A 19788-nucleotide genomic window follows, 5' to 3' on the forward strand; every position below is an offset into this window, starting at 1 on the left:
TCTCTTGAAAACAAACAAATCTACAGAAACTCAATCAAAGCTCCAGCTGCTGAGTTTAAGGATGAAGTGTGCTATGTGGTGGCAGATGGCAGTTACTACAGTAAGTATACAGTAACTCCCAAGGAAGCTGGGGCAAATTTCACAGCATATCCATCAGTCAGGGGGAGCATGAACAAGTTAAGCTACGAAATCGTATGAAGAGGGTAAAGGTTGACATGGCCCTCTGGCTTGTTCGGATAGCTTTTTTCCCTCATGTAGCTCAGACCCACCTGCTCAGGGATTGCACTGCACATAGTAGGCCAGGCTCTCTGTGAGTCAGTAATTAAGAAAATTCCTCCAAGACATGGCTATAGGGCAATGTGATAGAAGGAGTTCTTCAGTTAGGGTTTCCTCTTCCTAGGTTACTCTGGGTTTGTGTCATATTAACGGCTAACAATAACTATGACAATCACAGGGGCCAATGAGCACTAGGTGTTTTCATGTTGTTTCTAGTAGGATGAGAATGGTGAGACCTAAGTCATTGATGTATAAATGGAGGGATGTGGAAATCCAGGGTACCTGATGCATACATAATGCTATGTTTAGAAACACAGATCTAGGTTGTGATCAAGGGAGTCTGGGGACTGTGGAACATGTTAAAGAAGAGTAAAGTCCTTCTAGGTGTGGTCATACCCTCCTGGAAATGGGTGAAGCTTGTTTTTCATGTATGAGTTTGCACAAAACTATGTTCTTGGCTGACTTTTGGGTAGCAGAAATTTTCTCAAACTTTAATCTTCACAATTATTTTCACTCTATACACTTTATTGAAAAGGTCTAGATTTATTTGACAAAATGATTATGACCAGAATAAAGATATCTTCTTTTTCATATATCAGTAAGTGGCTGGAATAGTTAATTTAGTCATGTATCCTGGAAAATGAGTTTCAAAATCTTCCTCTTTTTTTTTTGAGGTCAGCTACTGTCAATAATGGACATTAGGCAATAGATCATAACACTTCAGTAACATGCTGTGTCAGAACCTTGCATAATTCACACATTCATTTGCTCTCTGCTACATTATGACTTCATGGATTAAAGTTTATTAAATTCCAAATATTTCTTGCAGGAGGGAATGAGTAAAACATCAGGATAATGCTGTCTTCATTTTTAAATATATATTGTTGTTTTAATTGATACATAGTAATTGCACATAATTATGGCACAGTATGACGTTTCAATAATGTATAGTGTACATAATAATCAAATGAAGGTAATTGGCATGTCACACCAGATGTAACTATTTCCTTTCTTTCTGGAACATGGCTATTGGACATAGTCAATTAATTGTCAGTTATAGTTATCCTGTAGAACATTAGATGTTATTCCTTCATCCAAATGCACCCCTCTGGTAGCTGTTAGCTATCTTTTCTTCATCCATCTGGATTTCTCAAGGTAGAGGGCTCAAACTACTAGGTATGATCGGACCGAAGAAGAATAGGCTCACACACTATGTTGAAGTCTTGTCTTCCTCTTGTAGGGATCTCAGTAGGTCCTTATAATCTGGAGAACTGAATCAGGTCTGGACTAATCTCAGCAACTGACTGGCAGCCTGAAAGAATCAACCACTTTATAAGCTTGTTTCTAGGCAAGTGAGAAGACTTAGCAGGAAGAGATTTTTGAACACAGATCTAATGCATGGGTTTGATCCCGAGTTCCCAAAAAATGGCTGGAGAAAGCAACTCCCAAGAGTTATCTTTTTACCTCCTGCCCCTGCACACTCTCTCTGTGTATCTTTCTCTGTTTCTATCTCTTTCACTGTATTTGTCTCTCTGTGTCTCTGTCTCTCTCTGTGTCTGTGTCTCTGTGTCTCTGTCTCTCTGTCTCTCTGTTTCTCTCTCTCTCTCTGTCTCTCTCTCTCTCTCTCTCTCTTTGTGTGTGTGTTCCCCTCTCTATTACAGAGCTCGCTCACTTCTCTTCCTTCATTGCTTGGGATGATGCATCAGGAGCAAGCCTTTCGCCTTTGTGCTCATCTTGATAAAATGTTATTTATATCAAATGTGTTTTGAAATCCTGGTTGCAAGGGAAATCAATGCATGGGAAGCTGTGATCAAGGACAGACAATGAAATAGCTGGTAGAATTTAGTCAGAGTCTGTGTAGAATTGAACTCTATGTAGCCACCTTCACCAATACACACAAAACATGAACAAAGTATATCACAAAATGTAACCAATGAGAGATTCCTTTCCTAAAATAGAAATGTAGGAAATTTCACACCGGGGGCAGAAGCCTTAGGTGGCCTACAAATTGAATCAATTTAGCACTAACACTGTCCTAGAGAAAACTACAGGGTTTCCACTGTCAGAGAGCAGTTCTTGATCTCTTTGTAGGACATTTCTATAACTGTTCAGTCTTCAGGACAGCTATCAAGTCAAGGCAAGGTTAACCAGCATGAAGGACCTTCAACTCCCATCTGTAGACCTCCCACCTGAATCTCCATTCTAGAGGAATGAGCAAAATCCATACCTGAAAGGGTCATACATCTATGGAGTTCTGCTGTTAGAATATCTAAAACTTCCTTAACACCATCTTCACCCTGAAAAGTAGAAGGGAGAGACAGAAGTTTGAAAGAACATTTGAGCTACCAGACAGTTCCATACCACGTGTACATTCAGAAGAGCTGTGGGGAAGGATAGAATCTATGGAATCAGAATAATGTAGAAGAAAAGAAACCAGTAGGGGAAGGCTGAGGTGAGGGCTGCTTAAGTCTATGGAATACTTCAGAGGCTTGAAGGTGAGGTGACCTGCAGCAGCTTTGCAAGAAAGTGAAGAAATATCTTCATTGGAAGGTGGGTTATGGAAAATGATGGGAGTGAAGCCTGAGCTCTGTATCTCATGCTAGCAAGCTTACCTTGCAGGCAAGGCCCCAAAGGATTGGTCTCCCAAGAAAAATGCACCTAGCTCCAAGGGCCAGTGCCTTCAACACATCAGTGCCAGTTCGAACCCCACCATCCATGTACACTTCAATTTTCCCTTTGACAGCAGCCACCACTTCTCTCAGAGCATCAATCTGAAACAAAAATATGCACACAGCTTCAGGTATTTCTATTTTGCTTCTTGAAAGGTCATGGGATGAGTGTCCTTGCAAAGTAGGATAGGACCAGGAAATACAAGCGAAGGCAAAGACCTTCATAAAGACCTTCTCTCCAACTGTGCTTTCATCTAAGGGAACTCAGGGCGCTGCTCCTGAAGCCTGGAGACTTCTGAGGACTGGAAGCTCCTGCTCACTGATCTCCAGAAGACTTCTCTAGTCCTATGAGGATGAGGACAGCAGGTCCCACCTGAAGCCTGGGACAAGGATCCTTGAAGAGATGGTTCTGAGCTGCCTTGGGTTATTATCTGTACTTCTCTAAAGGAAACTGGGAGAGAGGAATTGAAATAGAGCCCTCAGACTCTGACACTGGGCAAAGAACCTATTAGAATGCTGCCTCAGACTGAGCCTGATGATGATGATGATGACGACGATGATGATGATGATGGTGGTGGTGGTAGTGGTGGTGGTGATGATGGTGGTGGTGATGATGGTGGTGGTGGTGGTGATGCTGCTGCTGCTGAATAACAGGGAGAAAACAACTTTGTCCTTTGACGTGTGTATGGAGGAAGCATTGGGTGTAGTTTGGACTTACATGTAATAACTGGAGAAAACTCATGTCCAAGTTTTATTTGGAGTATCTGTGATGCTACAAAAAGGAAATAAACATATTGACAAAAGCTCCTCTAGTCACACTCACTAGTGCAGTTGACAATGATTTAGAAATAGAGTGGAGAAGCCAAATGTGGTGGTGCTTACAAACTCAGCACCCAGGAAGCAGAGACGAAGAGAACCAGGAGCTCAGTGCCAGCCTGGGCTACCTAAGGCCACATAAGTTACCTCAGAGGAATCAAAACTAGGGCCTCTGAGATGTTTCTGCAGTGGAAAGCACTTGGTGCACCCACCCATACACATACACACAGGTGAACACACACACACACACACACACACACACACACACACACACACACCCACCCAAACAAAGTACAAAGCAAAGTGATAGAAATTAATTCAGCTTAGGGTACAGACTAGTCCATTTTTCAATAGATCCACACAGAATATTCACTGCAGTTCTCTGAGAAGGCTGCCTATGGCTTGCAGGAGGAAATACAGTGACAGCATTTGCTATGGAAACACACAGAATGGGCAGCTGGTTTCTTGTAAGGACTTTCTTTCACAGATGCAACTGTGAGGGGCCTTCTTTGTTCAGGGTTAAAGGTGAGCCGGAATTGTTGATAAGGCTGAAATCAAAAGCTGCATTCTGGTCCTTAAGCTTGCTTCCTTGTTGGTTTGTTCCTCTCGTTTGAGTCATGGTTCAGAGAGAGCAATATTATGTCAAGGCTATCTCCACCGAGGTTTTCAACTTTTTACTCATTGAAAGTAATTATATGAGAAGAAATGAGAAAAGCAGAGTCAAACCCCATTATTAACAATAAGGCCCTATTCACTCTGTGAGCAAGCAGGTTTGTTAGCCTGATTCCGGGAGAGAAGGGACCCCTTGCAGCTCCATGTTCCTTAATTTCCCTTGTCTTCTCCTGTCTTAGGAAGAAGGAAGCATAACTGTACCTTCCAATCCAGCTTTCACTAAGAGACACAGAAGAGTGAGCCTCTCACCAGACAGACCTGTCTGTCTACTGCCTGCTCTCCCTAATGAGGGCCTAGTGGAGGAGTGATGGGTATCAGAAATCATTCAATTCCACAAGCCTTAAGCCACAAGAGAGCGGCTTGGACATTTCTGCTTCTCTCAGAATCTAACTTTGAAATAATTAACCAGGCAGACATCTCGAGGCCCCAGGATAGACTGCCACCTCTGCACACCTCAGCCCACATCCCTGGTCCAGGGGAAACTGCACAGTGCCTCTGGACAGAAGGATATAGGACAGGCAACCGCCGGTACCCACGATTCTGGTCTGCATCCAGGACCAAACTGATCCTGCCAAACAGCTCCCTGCACTCAAAATCCCGTGCGGGAGAATTGTGGACACTCCTGAGAAGTCAGAGGAGAATACCCTCTGCCCACAGTCCAGACCCAAGTGGGAATCTCATAGTGCCAACTGTGCCCACTGGGTGCAAGGACCTACAAGAGCAGTCAGGGGCAGGACCCTTTGATTCCTGCCCATGCCTAGAACTGAAGATAGTCTCCAGGAGCTCCGACATACCTGAAATCAGAGCACCTATTCTCAGGAAAGGCTGAAAGAAAACAGGAAAACAGTTCTACAAGAGTGCTGTAGAGGAGAGGCCTACAGCAGTGCCAAGTCACTCCCAGAAACAGCAAGACAAGTAAACACCAGAGGCAACCCAATGGCTAGAGGCAAGCACAGGAACCTAATCCACAGAAACCAAGACTACTTAGCATCATCGGAGCCCAGTACTCCCACCAAAGGAAATACTGGATATCCAAACACACCAGAAAAGCAATATTTAGATTTGAAATCACATTTTTTTATAATAATGGAGGACGTGTAAAGACATAAAGAACTCCCTTAGAGAAATGCAGGAAAGCACAAGTGAGCAAGTAGAAGCCTTTAGAGAGGAAACACAAAAATCACTGAAAGAATTACAGGAAAACACAACCAAACAGGTAGAGGAATTGAAAATGGAAATAGAAACAATAAAGATAGCACAAAGGGAGACAACCCTGGATATAGAAACCAAAGGAAGAGAGAAGCAGCCGTAGACACAAGCATCAACAACAGAATACAAGAGATAGAAGCGAGAATCTCAGGGGCAGAAGATACCATAGAAAACATCAACATAACTGTCAAAGATAATATAAAATGCAAAAAGCTCCTAGCCCAAAACATACAAGAAATCCAGCACACAATGAGAGGATCAAACATAAGGATAATAGGTATAGAACAGGTGAAGACTCCCAACTTAAAGGGCCAGTAAATATATTCAACAAAATTATAGAAGAAAACTTCCCTAACCTAAAGAAAAAGATGTCCATAAACATACAAGAAGCCTACAGAACTCCAAATAGATTGGACCAGAAGAGAAATTCCTCCCATCACATAATAGTTAAAACAACAAATACACAAAACAAAGAAAGAATATTAAAAGCAGTAAGGGCAAAAGTCAAGTGACATATAAAGGCAAATCTATAAGAATTACACCAGACTTCTCACCAGAGACTATGAAAGCCAGAAGATCCTAGACAGATGTCATACGTACCCTAAAAGAACACAAATGCCAGCCCAAGTTACTGTATCCAGCAAAACTTTCAATTAACATAGATGGAGAAACCAAGATATTCCATGACAAAACCAAATTTACACAATATCTTTCTACAAATCCAGCCATACAAAGGATAATACATGGAAAACTCCAACACAAGGAGAGAAACTACACCGTACAGAAAGCAAGAATATAATTTCCTTGCAATGAAACCAAAAGAGACAAACAAACATAATTCCACCTCTAACAATGAAAAAAAAACCAGGAAGCAACAATCACTATTCTTTAATCTCTCTGAACATCAACAGACTCAATTCCCCAATAAAAAGACATAGACTAACAGACTGGATACGTAAAGAGGACCCAGCATTGTGCTGTATGCAGGAAACACACCTCAGAGACAAAGACAGATGCTACCTCAGAATAAATGGCTGGAAAACAATTTTCCAAGCAAATGGCCCCAAGAAACAAGCTGTAGTTGCCATTCTAATATCAAATAAAATTGACTTTCAAACAAGAGTCATTAAAGAAGATAAGGAAGGACACTTAATATTTATCAAAGGAAAAATCCACCAAGATGAACTCTCAATCCTAAATTCCTATGCTCCAAAGGGAAGGGCACCTACATTCATAAAAGAAACCTTACTAAAGCTCAAAGCACACACTGCAAATCACACGATAATAGTAGGAGATTTCAACACCTCATTCTCATCACTGGACAGATCATGGAAACAGAAATTAAACCGAGACATAGAGAAACTAACAGAAGTTATGAATCAATTGGATTTAGCAGATATTTATAGGCCATTCCATTCTAAAACAAAAGGACAGAACTTCTTCTCAGCACCTCATGGAACCTTCTCCAAAATTGACCATATAATTGGTCACAAAACAGACCTCAACATATACAGGAAGATAGAAATAACCTCATGCATCCTATCAGATCACCATGCACTAAGACTGGTCTTCAATAACAACAATAATGACAGAAAGCTCACACATATTTGGAAGTTGAACAATGCTCTGCTCAATGACAACTTGGCCAAGGAAGAAATTCAAGATTTCTTAGAGTTTAATGAAAATGAAGAGACCACATTCCCAAACTTATGGGACAGAATGAAAGCGGTACTAAGAGGAAAACTCATAGCTCTGAGTGCATGCAAAAAGAAACAGGAGAGAGCATATGTCAGCAGGTTGACAGCACACCTAAAAGCTCTAGAACAAAAAGAAATAAATAAAACCAAGAGGAGTAGAAGGCAGGAAATAATCAAACTCAGTGCTGAAATCAACCAAGTAGAAATGAAAAGGAATATACAAAGAATCAACAAAACCAGGAAGTAGTTCTTTGAGAAAATCAACAAGATAGATAAATCCTTAGCCAGACTAACCAGAGGTCACAGAGAGGGTGTATCCAAATTAAAATCAGAAATGAAAAGGGAGACATAACAAAAGAATCTGAAGAAATTAAAATAATCACCATATCCTACTATAAAAACCTATATTCAACAAAACGAGAATCTGGAGGAAATGGATAATTTCCTAGACAGATACCAGGTACCAAAGTTAAAGCAGGAACAGATAAACCAGTTAAACAACCCCATTACTCCTAAAGAAATAGAAGCAGTTATTAAAAGTCTCCCAACCAAAATGAGTCAAGGTCCAGATGGGTTCAATGCAGAATTCTATCAGACCTTCATAGAAGACCTCATACCAATACTGTCCAAACTATTCCACAAAATTGAAACGGACATAGCACTACCAAATTCCTTCTATGAAGCCACAATTACTCTTATACCTAAACCACACAAAGACCCAACAAAGAAAGAGAACTTCAGACCAATCTCCCTTATGAATATCGACGCAAAAATACTCAATAAAATTCTGGCAAACCGAATCCAAGAGCACATCAAAACAATCATCCACCATGATGAAGTAGGCTTCATCCCAGGCATGCAGGGATGGTTTAATATACGGAAAACCATCAACGTGATCCATTATATAAACAAACTGAAAGGACAAAACCACATGATCATTTCATTAGATGCTGAGAAAGCATTTGACAAAATTCAACACCCCTTCATGATAAAAGTCTTGGAAAGATCAGGAATTCAAGGCCCATATCTAAATATAGTAAAAGCCATATACAGCAAACCAGTAGCCAACATCAAAATAAATGGAGAGAAACTTGAATCAATCCCACTAAAATCAGGGGCTAGACAAGGCTGCCCACTCTCTCCCTACTTATTCAATATAGTACTCGAAGTCCTAGACAGAGCAATCAGGCAGCGAAAGGAGGTCAAAGGGATACAAATTGGAAGGGAAGAAATCGAAATATCACTATTTGTAGATGATATGATAGTGTACTTAAGTGACCCCAAAAGTTCCTCCAGAGAACTACTTAACCTGATAAACAACTTCAGCAAAATGTCAGGGTAGAAAATTAACTCAACAAATCAGTAGCCTTCCTCTACTCAAAGGATAAACAGCCTGAGAAAGAAATTAGGGAAATGACACCCTTCACAATGGTCCCAAATAACATAAAATATCTTGGTGTGACTTTAACCAAGCAAGTGAAAGATCTGTATGACAAGAACTTCAAGTCTCTGAAGTAAGAAATTGAGGAAGATCTCAGAAGATGGAAAGATCTTCCATGCTCATGGATTGGCAGGATTAATATATTAAAGATGGCCATTTTCCTAAAAGCAATCTACAGATTCAATGCAATCCCCATCAAAATTCCTACTCACTTCTTTATAGAGATAGAAAGAGCCATTTGCAAATTCATTTGGAATAACAACAAACTCAGGATAGTGAAAACTATACTCAACAATAAATGAACTTCTGGGAACTATCCCTGACGTCAAGCAGTATTACAGAGCAATAGTCATAAAAACTGTATGGTATTGGTACAGAGACAGACAGGTAGATCAGTGGAACAGAATTGAAGACCCAGAAATGAATCCACACACCTATAGCCACTTTATCTTTGACAAAGGAGCTAAAACCATCCAGTGGAAGAAAGATAGTATTTTCAACACATGGTGCTGGTTTAACTGGAGGTCAGCATGTAGAAGAATGCAAATTGATCCATTCTTATCACCCTGTACAAAGCTTGAGTCCAAGTGGATGAAGGACCTCCACACCAAACCAGATACAATCAAACTAATAGAAGAAAAAGTGAGGAAGAGTCTCAAACACATGGACACTGGGGAAAATTTCCTGAACAAAACACCAATGGCTTATGCTCTAAGATCAAGAATCAAGAAATGGGACCTCATAGAACTGCAATGTTTTTGTAAAGCAAAAGACACTGCCATTTGGACAAAATGGCAACCAGCAGATTGGGAAAAGATCTTTACCAACCCTACATCTGATAGAGGGCTAATATCCAAAATATACAAAAAACTCAAAAGTTAGACTCCAGACAGCCAAATCACCCTATTAAAAAATGTGGTACAAAACAAAATGAAACATTTTCAACTGAGGATTATTGAATGGCCAAAAAGCACCTAAAGAAATGTTCAACATCCTTAGTCATCAGGGAAATGCAAATCCAAACAACCCTGAGATTCCACCTCACACCAATGAGAATGGCTTAGATCAAAAACTCAGGTGGCAGCAGATGCTGGCGAGGATGCGTAGAAAGAGGAGCACTACTTCATTGTTGGTGGGATTGCAGACTGATACAACCACTCTGGAAATCAGTCTGGAGGTTCCTCAGAAAATTGGACATTACACTACCTGAGGACCCAGCTATACCTCTCTTGGGCATATACCCCAAAGATGCTCCAACATACAACCAAGACACATGCTCCACCATGTTCATAGCATCCTTCTTTACAATAGTCAGAAGCTGGAAAGAGCCCAGATGCCCTTTAATGGAGGAATGGATTTAAAAAAATGTACATCTAGACAATGGCATACTACTCAGCTATCAAAAACAATGATTAGTGAAATACATAGGGAAATGGAATGAACTAGAAAATATTATCCTGAGTGAGGTTACTCAATCACAGAAAAACACACTTGGTATGCAGTCATCGTTAAGTGAATATTAGCCAAAACTCAAATTACCCAAGATGCAATCTACAGACCACAGGAAGCTCAAGAAGAAGGATGACCAAAATGCAGATGCTCCCACTCTTTCTTAAAAGGGGGGAAATATTCATAGGAGGGAATATGGAAGCAAAGTTTAGAGCAGCGACTGAAGGAATGGCCATTCAGAACTTCATGCATATGTGGCCCATATATATTCAGCCACCAAAACCAGATAAGATTGATGAAGCTAAAAATTGCATGCAGAAAGGGACTGGATATAGATCTCTCCTGAGAGACACATCCAGAGCATGTCCAATACAGAGGTCAATGCTAGCAGCAAACCACTGAACTGAGAACAGGACCCCCTTCGGGGGCATTAGAGGAAGGATTGAAAGAGTTGAAAGAGCTTACAACCCCATAAAAACAACAATGCCAACCAACCAGAGCTCCCAGGTACTAGACCACTACCCAAAGACTATACATGGACTGACCCTGGGCTCCAACTGCATATGTAGCAGAGAATAGCCTTGTTGAAGCACCAGTGGAAGGAAAAGCCCTTGATCTTGCCAAGGTTGGACCCCCTAGTGCAGGGGAATATGGGGGAGGGCAATAAGGGGATGTATAGGGGGAATACCTGTATGGGGCATAAGGAGGGGAGGGAATGGGGGCTTATGGAGAGGAAACCGGGAAGGGGAATAACCTTTGAAATGTAAGTAAAGAAATATATAATAAAAAATTAAAAAATAATCAAGTTAAGATATTAATTTTAAGGATGTTACTGATTCATTGTTTAAAAATAGTTAAATAAATAAATAAATAATAAGTAAATAAGCTAGATATAGTGTGTAAAGGCCTCTAATTTCCTGCCTCAGGGAACAGAGATGGGAAGATCAAGGACCCAAACCTAGTATGGGCTATCTGGTGTGACCTTGTCACAATCAAACAACAAACCAACAAATGGAAGAAAAAGCAACAGAGTAAGGAAATACTGGAATCAAAGCAGATGTTTGACAGCAAGGGGTTGATTATATAAACTCTCTATTCGTGAGACATTGTTAAAAGGAAGAGAGACTTATATTGAAATAAAAGTATGTGCCTGATACAGTAGATAACTGAAAAGAAGGAAATTATGAAACATATTAATATATTTTAAACCAGAAAAAAAGATGTATTTGAATTAACAAGCATCAAGACAATAACACCAATGATTGTGGCAAAATTAGAGATGTAAAAAACAATTTCCTTTTTGTTCATGGATATTTTCATAAGAGGTCAAAGGAACTGAGGAAGAAAAAGCTTCACTTTGTTAAATTGAGACATGCATTACTGGAAGAACCTTTGGAGAAACAATAGCATAAATATGTCTATGAAGAAAAATTAACTAGTTTCCACATAAAGACTCTTTCTCAACTCTTCTTTCCTCATTTTCTTTCTCCTAATCGCCATGCACAACAGATATATATTTGTGAGCTAATGTAGGGTGTTATAGATTCAGCAAAAGATTCGTCAGCGTACTACGGGACTAGTGCATCTGGCATTGCACTTCTACTTTGGAAAATGTCTCTCCTTCCTGCATTGTGTCAAATAGGAAAACTTGAAAGTTCCAAAGTCTATGAAGATACATTAGCTTCAATCCAATCACTGCTGGCAGAAGACAGGGTCCTCGATGCCTTTCAAACATCTCCCTTGGTCCATTGTGAATGGGTACTCATTAGTCGATGTCTCTCAACTCTGGCATCCCTAACTGTAAAGTATGGATATATCTATTTTGTAGTGGTGTCACAAAGTTTAGATATGTTACACACAGTTTAGGAAAATAATCAGATGAACACTAGGCTCTTATTAGTGATTAACCCATCCTTAAGATTCATTGGCAATACCTGTGATAAGACAGAGGGCAATGTGCACCAGATAGTAGGGAGCGTTGGCATAGAACATTCAGACATACCCCTCTGATGTCATCCTACTTACTGAAGCAGAAACCTCATCAAGCTGCCTCCCACCATGGTTGGAAACAACGATGCCTTGGACGTTGTGCTTCATTGCTAACTCTGCATCCTCTTTCGTCAAAATCCCTTTGAGGATAATGGGCAACCGAGTTATACTCTGAAGCAAGGAAAGATCATTCCAGCAGAAAGATGCTTTCGGAAAAGACACGGGGACAGACTGTGTGGGCTTTTCCTGTAGGGAATTAGAAGATGACTCTTAGTCTGAAATGAATGCTCACATAACTTGATTTACTCACAAGATGAGGTGCATTTGCAGCACTGTCATAGACTATGAAAACTGAACAGTGCCACTCAACACTGATGCTATTTCCTCTCCCAAAAGCTGCATGAAGAATTTCTACTTTCGATTGCTCGTTCACTGACCATTATTCAACAACTTTGCTTGATAATTATTTTAAGATCTAGATAGACACAATAACAGGCAAGATATTAACTGTACTTTAAAAGGGTGTGGTATGTGGTATGTGAGACGAGTTAAGAAACATATCCAAGGACACAGTGACATTTTATGGTTTAGCTATCCATGGGCTAACAAAACCAAAGCAAAAAGGATCTTAAACCAGGCACTGCTTATTATCTAGCCTTGGCTCACACTATGCAGCATATATCCTTAAATTCTAATGTTCAGGGACACACAGAGGAATCTTAGCGGCCCACTGGCTGAAAAGCTGACTTATCTTAGCCATGATTTTTGCTCTCAAGGACATGCCATCTTCTTCAGTCAGAATTTAATGAAGGAAGTGATCACAGTAGTTCCTCAATTGAAAGGTTTCCAAAAGATATGTTGCAGTGCTAGGTTTTCAAGGCAGTAGATTAGGGCCCCAGCTGGCTAGACTGACTGGCTCTACAATTGTGCTGAGCGTCCTCTCTAGAGAGTCAGTTTGCCTGTACCTCCTATGTGAAATTATCACTTTCTGAACCCACCAAGAAACAGAAAGTATGAGAATAACACTTTGGTTTGCTCTCCAGTTCCTGCAAAACTCCTCCCTAAGGCTCCCCTGTCTCCCAACCTCAGCCCTGGCTTGAGCATCATCTGCGATAATAGACTGAGCAGTTCCAGAGGTGTGAGCATTTGGTCATGAGTTCTGGGTCCTGGAAAGCAAAAATCCAGGTCAGACTCTGTAACTGCTACACTTCCAATGTCTGCCACAACAAGGCAGGTAGGGGAGAGTATTTGCAGAAAGGAAGGTAAGAAAGAGGGAGGGAGGGAGAGGTGGATGGATGAATAGTTGTATGAAGGAAGAATGGAGAGAAAGAAGGAGGGACACTAATCATCTTTTTTTATCCTAAATCCTTCTTAAAATAAATGCCAATTGAGTCTGATACCTTTCTCACCTCTTTGAGGGCTCGGAGATCCTTCAACAATATGTTTGCCTCCAAATTCAGCTGGTTTCTCTTGTCCCGTCGCCTATTGCCAAGTACAGGCGTATCTATAGTGATCACCAAAGCTTTGAAACCCAAGGCTTCTGCCCTCTGAACCATCTGCTTGTTGAAGTCCCAGTCTGACTTCATGTAGAGTTGGAACCAACGAAAGCCTTCGGGGGCAGCAGCAACAATATCTTCCAGGGAATAGCTGGCATAACTGCTGATGACATAGCAGATGTTGGCCTCCTGAGCAGCTGGAAAGCAAGGGGTATGATCTAGTCTGAGGCACAAAGCTGTTCTGACCTAGCCTCTGGCCAGGTTGCCCAGTGAGCGGAGAGAAAGCTTGAGTTCAATTCTACTTCCCCTTGTGAGATGGCATGGTTCAATGGAGAAGGTTAGTGTTTGTGTTCTCTTCTGTGTAAGCTGCTCTGTAGGGGCTCTTTGGCTTTGAGACTTAGTTCCTTTATTTGTTAAATGGGAAAGGTACTAATAAATGTCATAGATACTGAAATTGTTATTTCTCATTTTCTATTGTGATCATTTCAGTGTATCTCTCCAGGACATTGATCTCACTGTGAAACTACATCCATGGCCAGAGAATTTGTTCTAATCAAAGATTGATGCCAATTCCTCATGACAGCAGGAGACAGCTTATTTCACTCCACTACTAGACAACACAGTAGTAAGGTAAGTCAACCGTCTTCATATATGACATTAATGCTTCCACTTAGCTGTGACTGTTTGTCTCGGGAATTCTCAGGCTGATTGCCTCATGTATCATGAAGTCCATAGGGAAAAAAATCAGAAGGCTTCTGAGAAACACACACACACACACACACACACACACACACACACACACACACACACACACACACACACAACCATATTTGGCCTGGAATCAATAAAATGGACTTCCAAGAATATGTTCAGTCCTATATCTTCTCATTCATTACTGTTATTATCCACGGTGTTATTTGTGGAGGTCACAGGGATAGACCTCTCTGGGGTTTACTAGGAAGGAGCTAAAACCTCTGAAAACCTTTTTGTTATACAAGATGACAAGGTCAATCAAGAAGAGACAAGGACTTCTTAGAAAAGGTTAGCTATCAAGCCCTGTGTAAGGATTTAGGGGCAATTACTCCTCATCTTAAATATAAACTCAGAATTCAGTCCCATCTCTAGCCCCTAAAACTTCAGAGAGGGCCCTTTCTCAGTGCCATGCTTAGTACCTCCCTCTGAGGTACACCTTTTCCCTTGGTCTGATTCAGGGGCTTTGGGCACCCCTCTTTCAAGGGAGAACGTGAGGTCTCAGCACCTCTTATTTATCAACAGCTCCTCTTTCACTGGGATCATTATTATGGACAGCGAGCATTCCCACAGTATACGTCAGTGTCACACAGCTGTGGCTTATGCAGTCTCTTAGTCACCATTCCTAATCCCCACGGGACTGATGTCCCTAAGATCTTTCCATAAGAGGTCTTGATGCTCCCTACCACTTATCTGGGTGAGATATCTCATTCATTCTGGCCTTCTGGAAAGGCAGTCTTCAGGCGAGATGATCCATACCTCTAGCTGTGCTCTTTTCTCCATCCGGCCAGGCAATGGAGTGAAAGGCTGTGGGTGAGATGCAGATGGGAGCACTGATCTCCTGCCCTTGGATTGTGGTCCTGGTGTCCACCTTTGACATATCTCTCAGGTATCGGGGGCGGAGGCGGATTCTGCACTAGCCAGACAATACAGTGGATTATTTTCCAGCATGGCTGAGGCTTCTGGAGCTGGGACCCTAATTCACAATGCAGATCTAAGCAGACTTAGATTGCTGAGCCCTTCTTAGGATAAGTTTGCTGATCCCAAATAAGCAGCATAGGCTTAGGAGGAGGAGAATTTCCAGGAAACCATTGCCTACATTAACCCGGTTCCATTTAAATTGTTGGTGAACCAAAATCCAACTTAGCTTCTGTCTTGTGCTGTTAGAGCACAATGTCTTGACTCTCAGTGATTAGATGCTTAGTTTATTTAGTCTTTATCAGTAATGACTAGACAGGGAAAGAAAATTTCAGGCATCCCCAGAAAGAAAGACAAGGCAATCAAGAGTCCAAATCCTAGAAAACAATCATGTCCCTCATCTGATCCTCAGGGAACTAATTTATTTGATGTATATACTGCTTTATGGGAGGTAGGGTAATTCACAAATGATATCTAAAACATTATTTTAGAGCACATGGAAACTTGAAAATTTTGTTGTTGACTAGTATATGCTGCAACCCTTAGCTTTCGAGTCCAATTTTCACCCAAATCAATCTTCCATTATCCCTAAACATCTTTTAATGTCATTTTCTCCAAACTTGAGTCCTCTCTCCCCCTTTACATTTTTCTCCTCCAAGACAGCATTTTTGGGAGCTCAGGACATCTAGATCTGCATGCAGCTTTCTCCACCCCACACGACCATTGGTCCTGTTCTGTCTTCCCAGCAATGAAGTTGCTGGGATATAGAGAGCTGATCACTCACTTGTCCTAGATCTAAGATAGATTATATATAACATTTCTCCTCAGCTCCCTATCCCTCAGCCCCACCCTATGATAAGACATAGAAGCCTGCCATCTCCCTGTCTATACTGTATTCACTAAAGGTGGAACTTTTCTCATCTCAGGAGCTTCCAACCAATCCATCCTAGAATGACAATGGAGAGGGTAAAGAGCAGACCTTTTAAATGCTGCTATGTTCTCACTGTAGGTGATGCCGTCGTCAGCTTCTCCTTCAATAAAGTCCCAGGAGGTCTTAGACAGCTGCTTTTGCGCATGTGCCTTAAAGTCTGCCAAACACACCAAAGGCATTTCTGGGCCTTCAAGACAGAAAAACAAAACAAACCCAGTGAAAACACTTTGGGCATACAGGGGTGGGGGCCGCGTGTGAAGCCACATCTGTTTGTTGGTGTGCTTTAACTCAGTGCACTTCTGCTGACCCCCAAACTAGAAGACTTTCTTCCTTTCAAAGCCACTCCCCATACCTGATCGTTTGGTCTTCTAAATGTCTACCATGGCTTCTTCCTACATTCCGCACACATTGCTCTAGACAGTAAAGGCTGTGCTGTACCGTAAGGGATTACAACTGAAGGGTTTTTTGCCTCTTCATCTCTTTCTGGGTGGTGAGACCTTCATAAAATGGAAGTCTCATTGCATATCTAGTGCCCATATCATTTCACTCACCTCTTTCCAGGACCTTACCTCCTAAGCGCCTACTCAGTGTCATGTCTCAATGGGTTTCCTTTCACTGTGAGATGGCATTCGTACCACTGTGTGAAGTCAGGTCTGCTCTGATATCAGTGAGAGTTCGCAGGATCTCTAAGATATCTGAATTGCTCAAGGCTATGGACAGCATGGTGAAAGCAGCTGATTATTTTGGGTTGCCCCTTGGCTGGGTGATTGGACATGATGCCAAAATGTCACTGCCTTCTTCTGCCTTTTGTTATTTCTGCCAAGAGCATATTTTGTTCCCGTTTATTTCTGTCAATGATATGAACCCTGCATCTAGTGCATGGGACTTCTGATACAAGTACCCAAAGGGACTGAAGAGAGCCTAGTTTAGGGCTTACCAGTAATTTCTTCAATAGGAACGAGAACAGTGAGATTAACAGCTGCAAAGATGCTGTAGACACTGGGGTTGGTCACAGCATTCAGGGCTCTTACACAAGAAGATTCTGAAAGGAAAGGATGGAAAATGCAAGCTTTAAATACCTAGCCAACTCTAGTGCAGGAGATAATTGGGTAAAAATTACCTTGAGCCTAAAACTAGAAACCAAAGAGCATTTAAGTTACTGGCTGAGGGAAAGATACATGTACCAGAAACTCACTCTTCAACAGGAAATGGCAAAAGACCCAAGATCCAGACAAAAATGGGGGTGCTGAATATTTTGGCTGGGGTAGAGATGAAGCAGAACTGGTCTGAGGGTAACTGGAACTAGGCCCAGAGAAACCCAACAGAGAAGCTACGGGGCTAAACAAGAGTTCTGTTGAAAAAAAGTCCCTGTGATGTGGGCACTTTCCATGGAAGCTAGGAAGAGGCATTTGACTACATCTACAGAGCTTTGCACGGGCAACCTTGTCAGTCAGTGGGCAGGACACTGTCCGAATGCTGAGCTATTCTGACAAAGTGCCACCCCTACCTACCTTACTCCTGGATGCATTAATACACCATAGGCAAATGAATTACTTATTTTACATCCAACTACCTTGCAATTCCTCATTCACAGTTCTGTGTGCATAGAAAAGTTAGTACAGCAGTTTGGAGAGTGATGTTGCTTTCAAGGTTGGGACTTGGCTTATAGGTAGAAACTTACTCCACAGCAGGGCCTGATAAGAATGATTTAGTTTAACTGAACTGTTCTGTTTGCTTATTTTAACAATGTGATTTATACTAAACATCTGCTTTCCTTCTAGGAGCCTAGGACTTTGTTACAGAGAGGGGTCATACAAACATCCCCCAACACGAGTTGGTAGGCATATAGCCTCTAACATGTCTCATCTTGGCACTAGAGAATTCAACACATCTCTTGGAAGCTTATACTTGTTTTTCCTCAGACCTTTCCCTATCCTAACTTTTCTTTGCATTTTATCACTGAAATAGCTTATTGCCTCACTGATGTGTTGAGTTTGGTGGGTTCCCTTACTGAACACACTGATTCCACAGCTGTATCCCTGGCCTTGGGATGATAAAAAACTAAATTAGTATGCAGACGTGTTGATGTCTTCAATTTAGCATTCCCCTGTGTGCCGGGTTTATGCTTTTGAGGAAGGGTAAAATTTCATCAGATTTCAGTTACTGCCTTCCTACACATTAAATGCCCGTGGTAATGTTCTTGTGAATTGGTCTAGCGTAGAAACTGTACAGAACTGGAATCTAATTCATGAGAAGCAACTCAGCACTACCCGTCCATTACCTGTGATTATGGAATTTGAAATGTTTGACAATTAAGTGTTAATCTCAGCATCTTTAGATGTAACTGAAGCTATCTCACTTTCACTGTCTCTTCTCTTCTTTCCATTAGTAGCTGTCAACTTCTCTGTCAAATAGACAGAGACATTAGCTAATGGACTGTTAATCTCTCTTTTTTTTTGATTCAGAGGGAATGGGGTTCAGAAAATAGGAAATTTGTGGATTATTGGATAATAAGTTAGTGTAGGCAATGACTTGGGAACTATATCTCTTGTTAGCCTCCAAAGATATATGCTCTCCTCCAATTCAACAGTAAGGAGCAAAGTTGTCACAGTAGAAATTTAAAATATAAATATTATGTAAGTTTTATATATATTATGTATATATATTAATTTTGATCAGTGATTTGAATTGCATGTTAAATTACATTTAAGAAAAGGTTGGAAGCATAAAGATACAATTGTCCAATTTTCTTTCTATGACGTAAGCAAAGGTCAATAGAGTACTGAGTTCATTGTTCTTACTAAAGGAACAATGTAAAAGTTACAGTTGAAGAGAATCACACTTCACTTTTCAAAGCTTTTCCTGAAGTTGAGAAGGAACTTGGTGCAATATTTTTTTTATTAACTTGAGTATTTCTTATATACATTTCGAGTGTTATTCCCTTTCCTGGTTTCTGGGCAAACATTCCCCTCCCCCCTCCCCTTCCTTATGGGTGTTCCCCTCCCAACCCTCCCCCCATTGCCGCCCTCCCCCCACCAGTCTAGTTCACTGGGGGTTCAGTCTTAGCAGGACCCAGGGCTTCTCCTTCCACTGGTGCTCTTACTAGGATATTCATTGCTACCTATGAGGTCAGAGTCCAGGGTCAGTCCATGTATAGTCTTTAGGTAGTGGCTTAGTCCCTGGAAGCTCTGGTTGCTTAGCATTGTTGTACATATGGGGTCTCGAGCCCCTTCAAGATCTTCCAGTTCTTTCTCTGATTCCTTCAACGGGGGTCCTATTCTCAGTTCAGTGGTTTGCTGCTGGCATTCGCCTCTGTATTTGCTGTATTCTGGCTGTGTCTCTCAGGAGCGATCTACATCCGGCTCCTGTCTGTCTGCACTTCTTTGCTTCATGCAGTATTTTTGTATATTGCAATCTGCTTCATAACAGTGTTGAAACCAGAAACTGAAGGGAAGATTTGAGTCATCCAACCGTT

General features: G+C 41.3%; 1 protein-coding gene and 1 long non-coding RNA gene across 11 annotated transcripts in view; one reads left to right on the plus strand and one right to left on the minus strand.

The window, feature by feature from the left end:
* The window catches only part of LOC120100894 (uncharacterized), a 52695-nt gene that overhangs the window by 7236 nt on the left and 25671 nt on the right, over positions 1–19788 (plus strand). For both annotated transcript variants that reach the window (XR_015676662.1, XR_015676663.1), the window contains exons 2-3: positions 27–100; positions 14204–14344. This is a non-coding gene — a long non-coding RNA (uncharacterized LOC120100894). The remainder of the gene's footprint in view (positions 1–26; positions 101–14203; positions 14345–19788) is intronic.
* Hao2 (hydroxyacid oxidase 2) overlaps positions 1060–19788 on the minus strand; it is a 32652-nt gene continuing 13923 nt past the window's right edge. For 3 of the 9 annotated variants that reach the window (XM_087635629.1, XM_087635637.1, XM_087635623.1), the window contains exons 2-9: positions 17251–17355; positions 16362–16500; positions 15224–15375; positions 13619–13911; positions 12255–12464; positions 2889–3047; positions 2504–2573; positions 1060–1588 (exon numbers count right to left, since the gene is read on the minus strand). In XM_087635629.1, coding sequence (XP_087491755.1) covers positions 1533–1588; positions 2504–2573; positions 2889–3047; positions 12255–12464; positions 13619–13911; positions 15224–15375; positions 16362–16492 — 1071 coding nt within the window. In that variant the 5' untranslated portion in view covers positions 16493–16500; positions 17251–17355 and the 3' untranslated portion in view covers positions 1060–1532. 9 annotated transcript variants of the gene reach the window in all.

This window comes from Rattus norvegicus, chromosome 2 (assembly GCF_021556685.1).
Source record: "Rattus norvegicus strain SHRSP/BbbUtx chromosome 2, alternate assembly SHRSP_T2T, whole genome shotgun sequence".
NCBI lineage: Eukaryota > Metazoa > Chordata > Mammalia > Rodentia > Muridae > Rattus > Rattus norvegicus.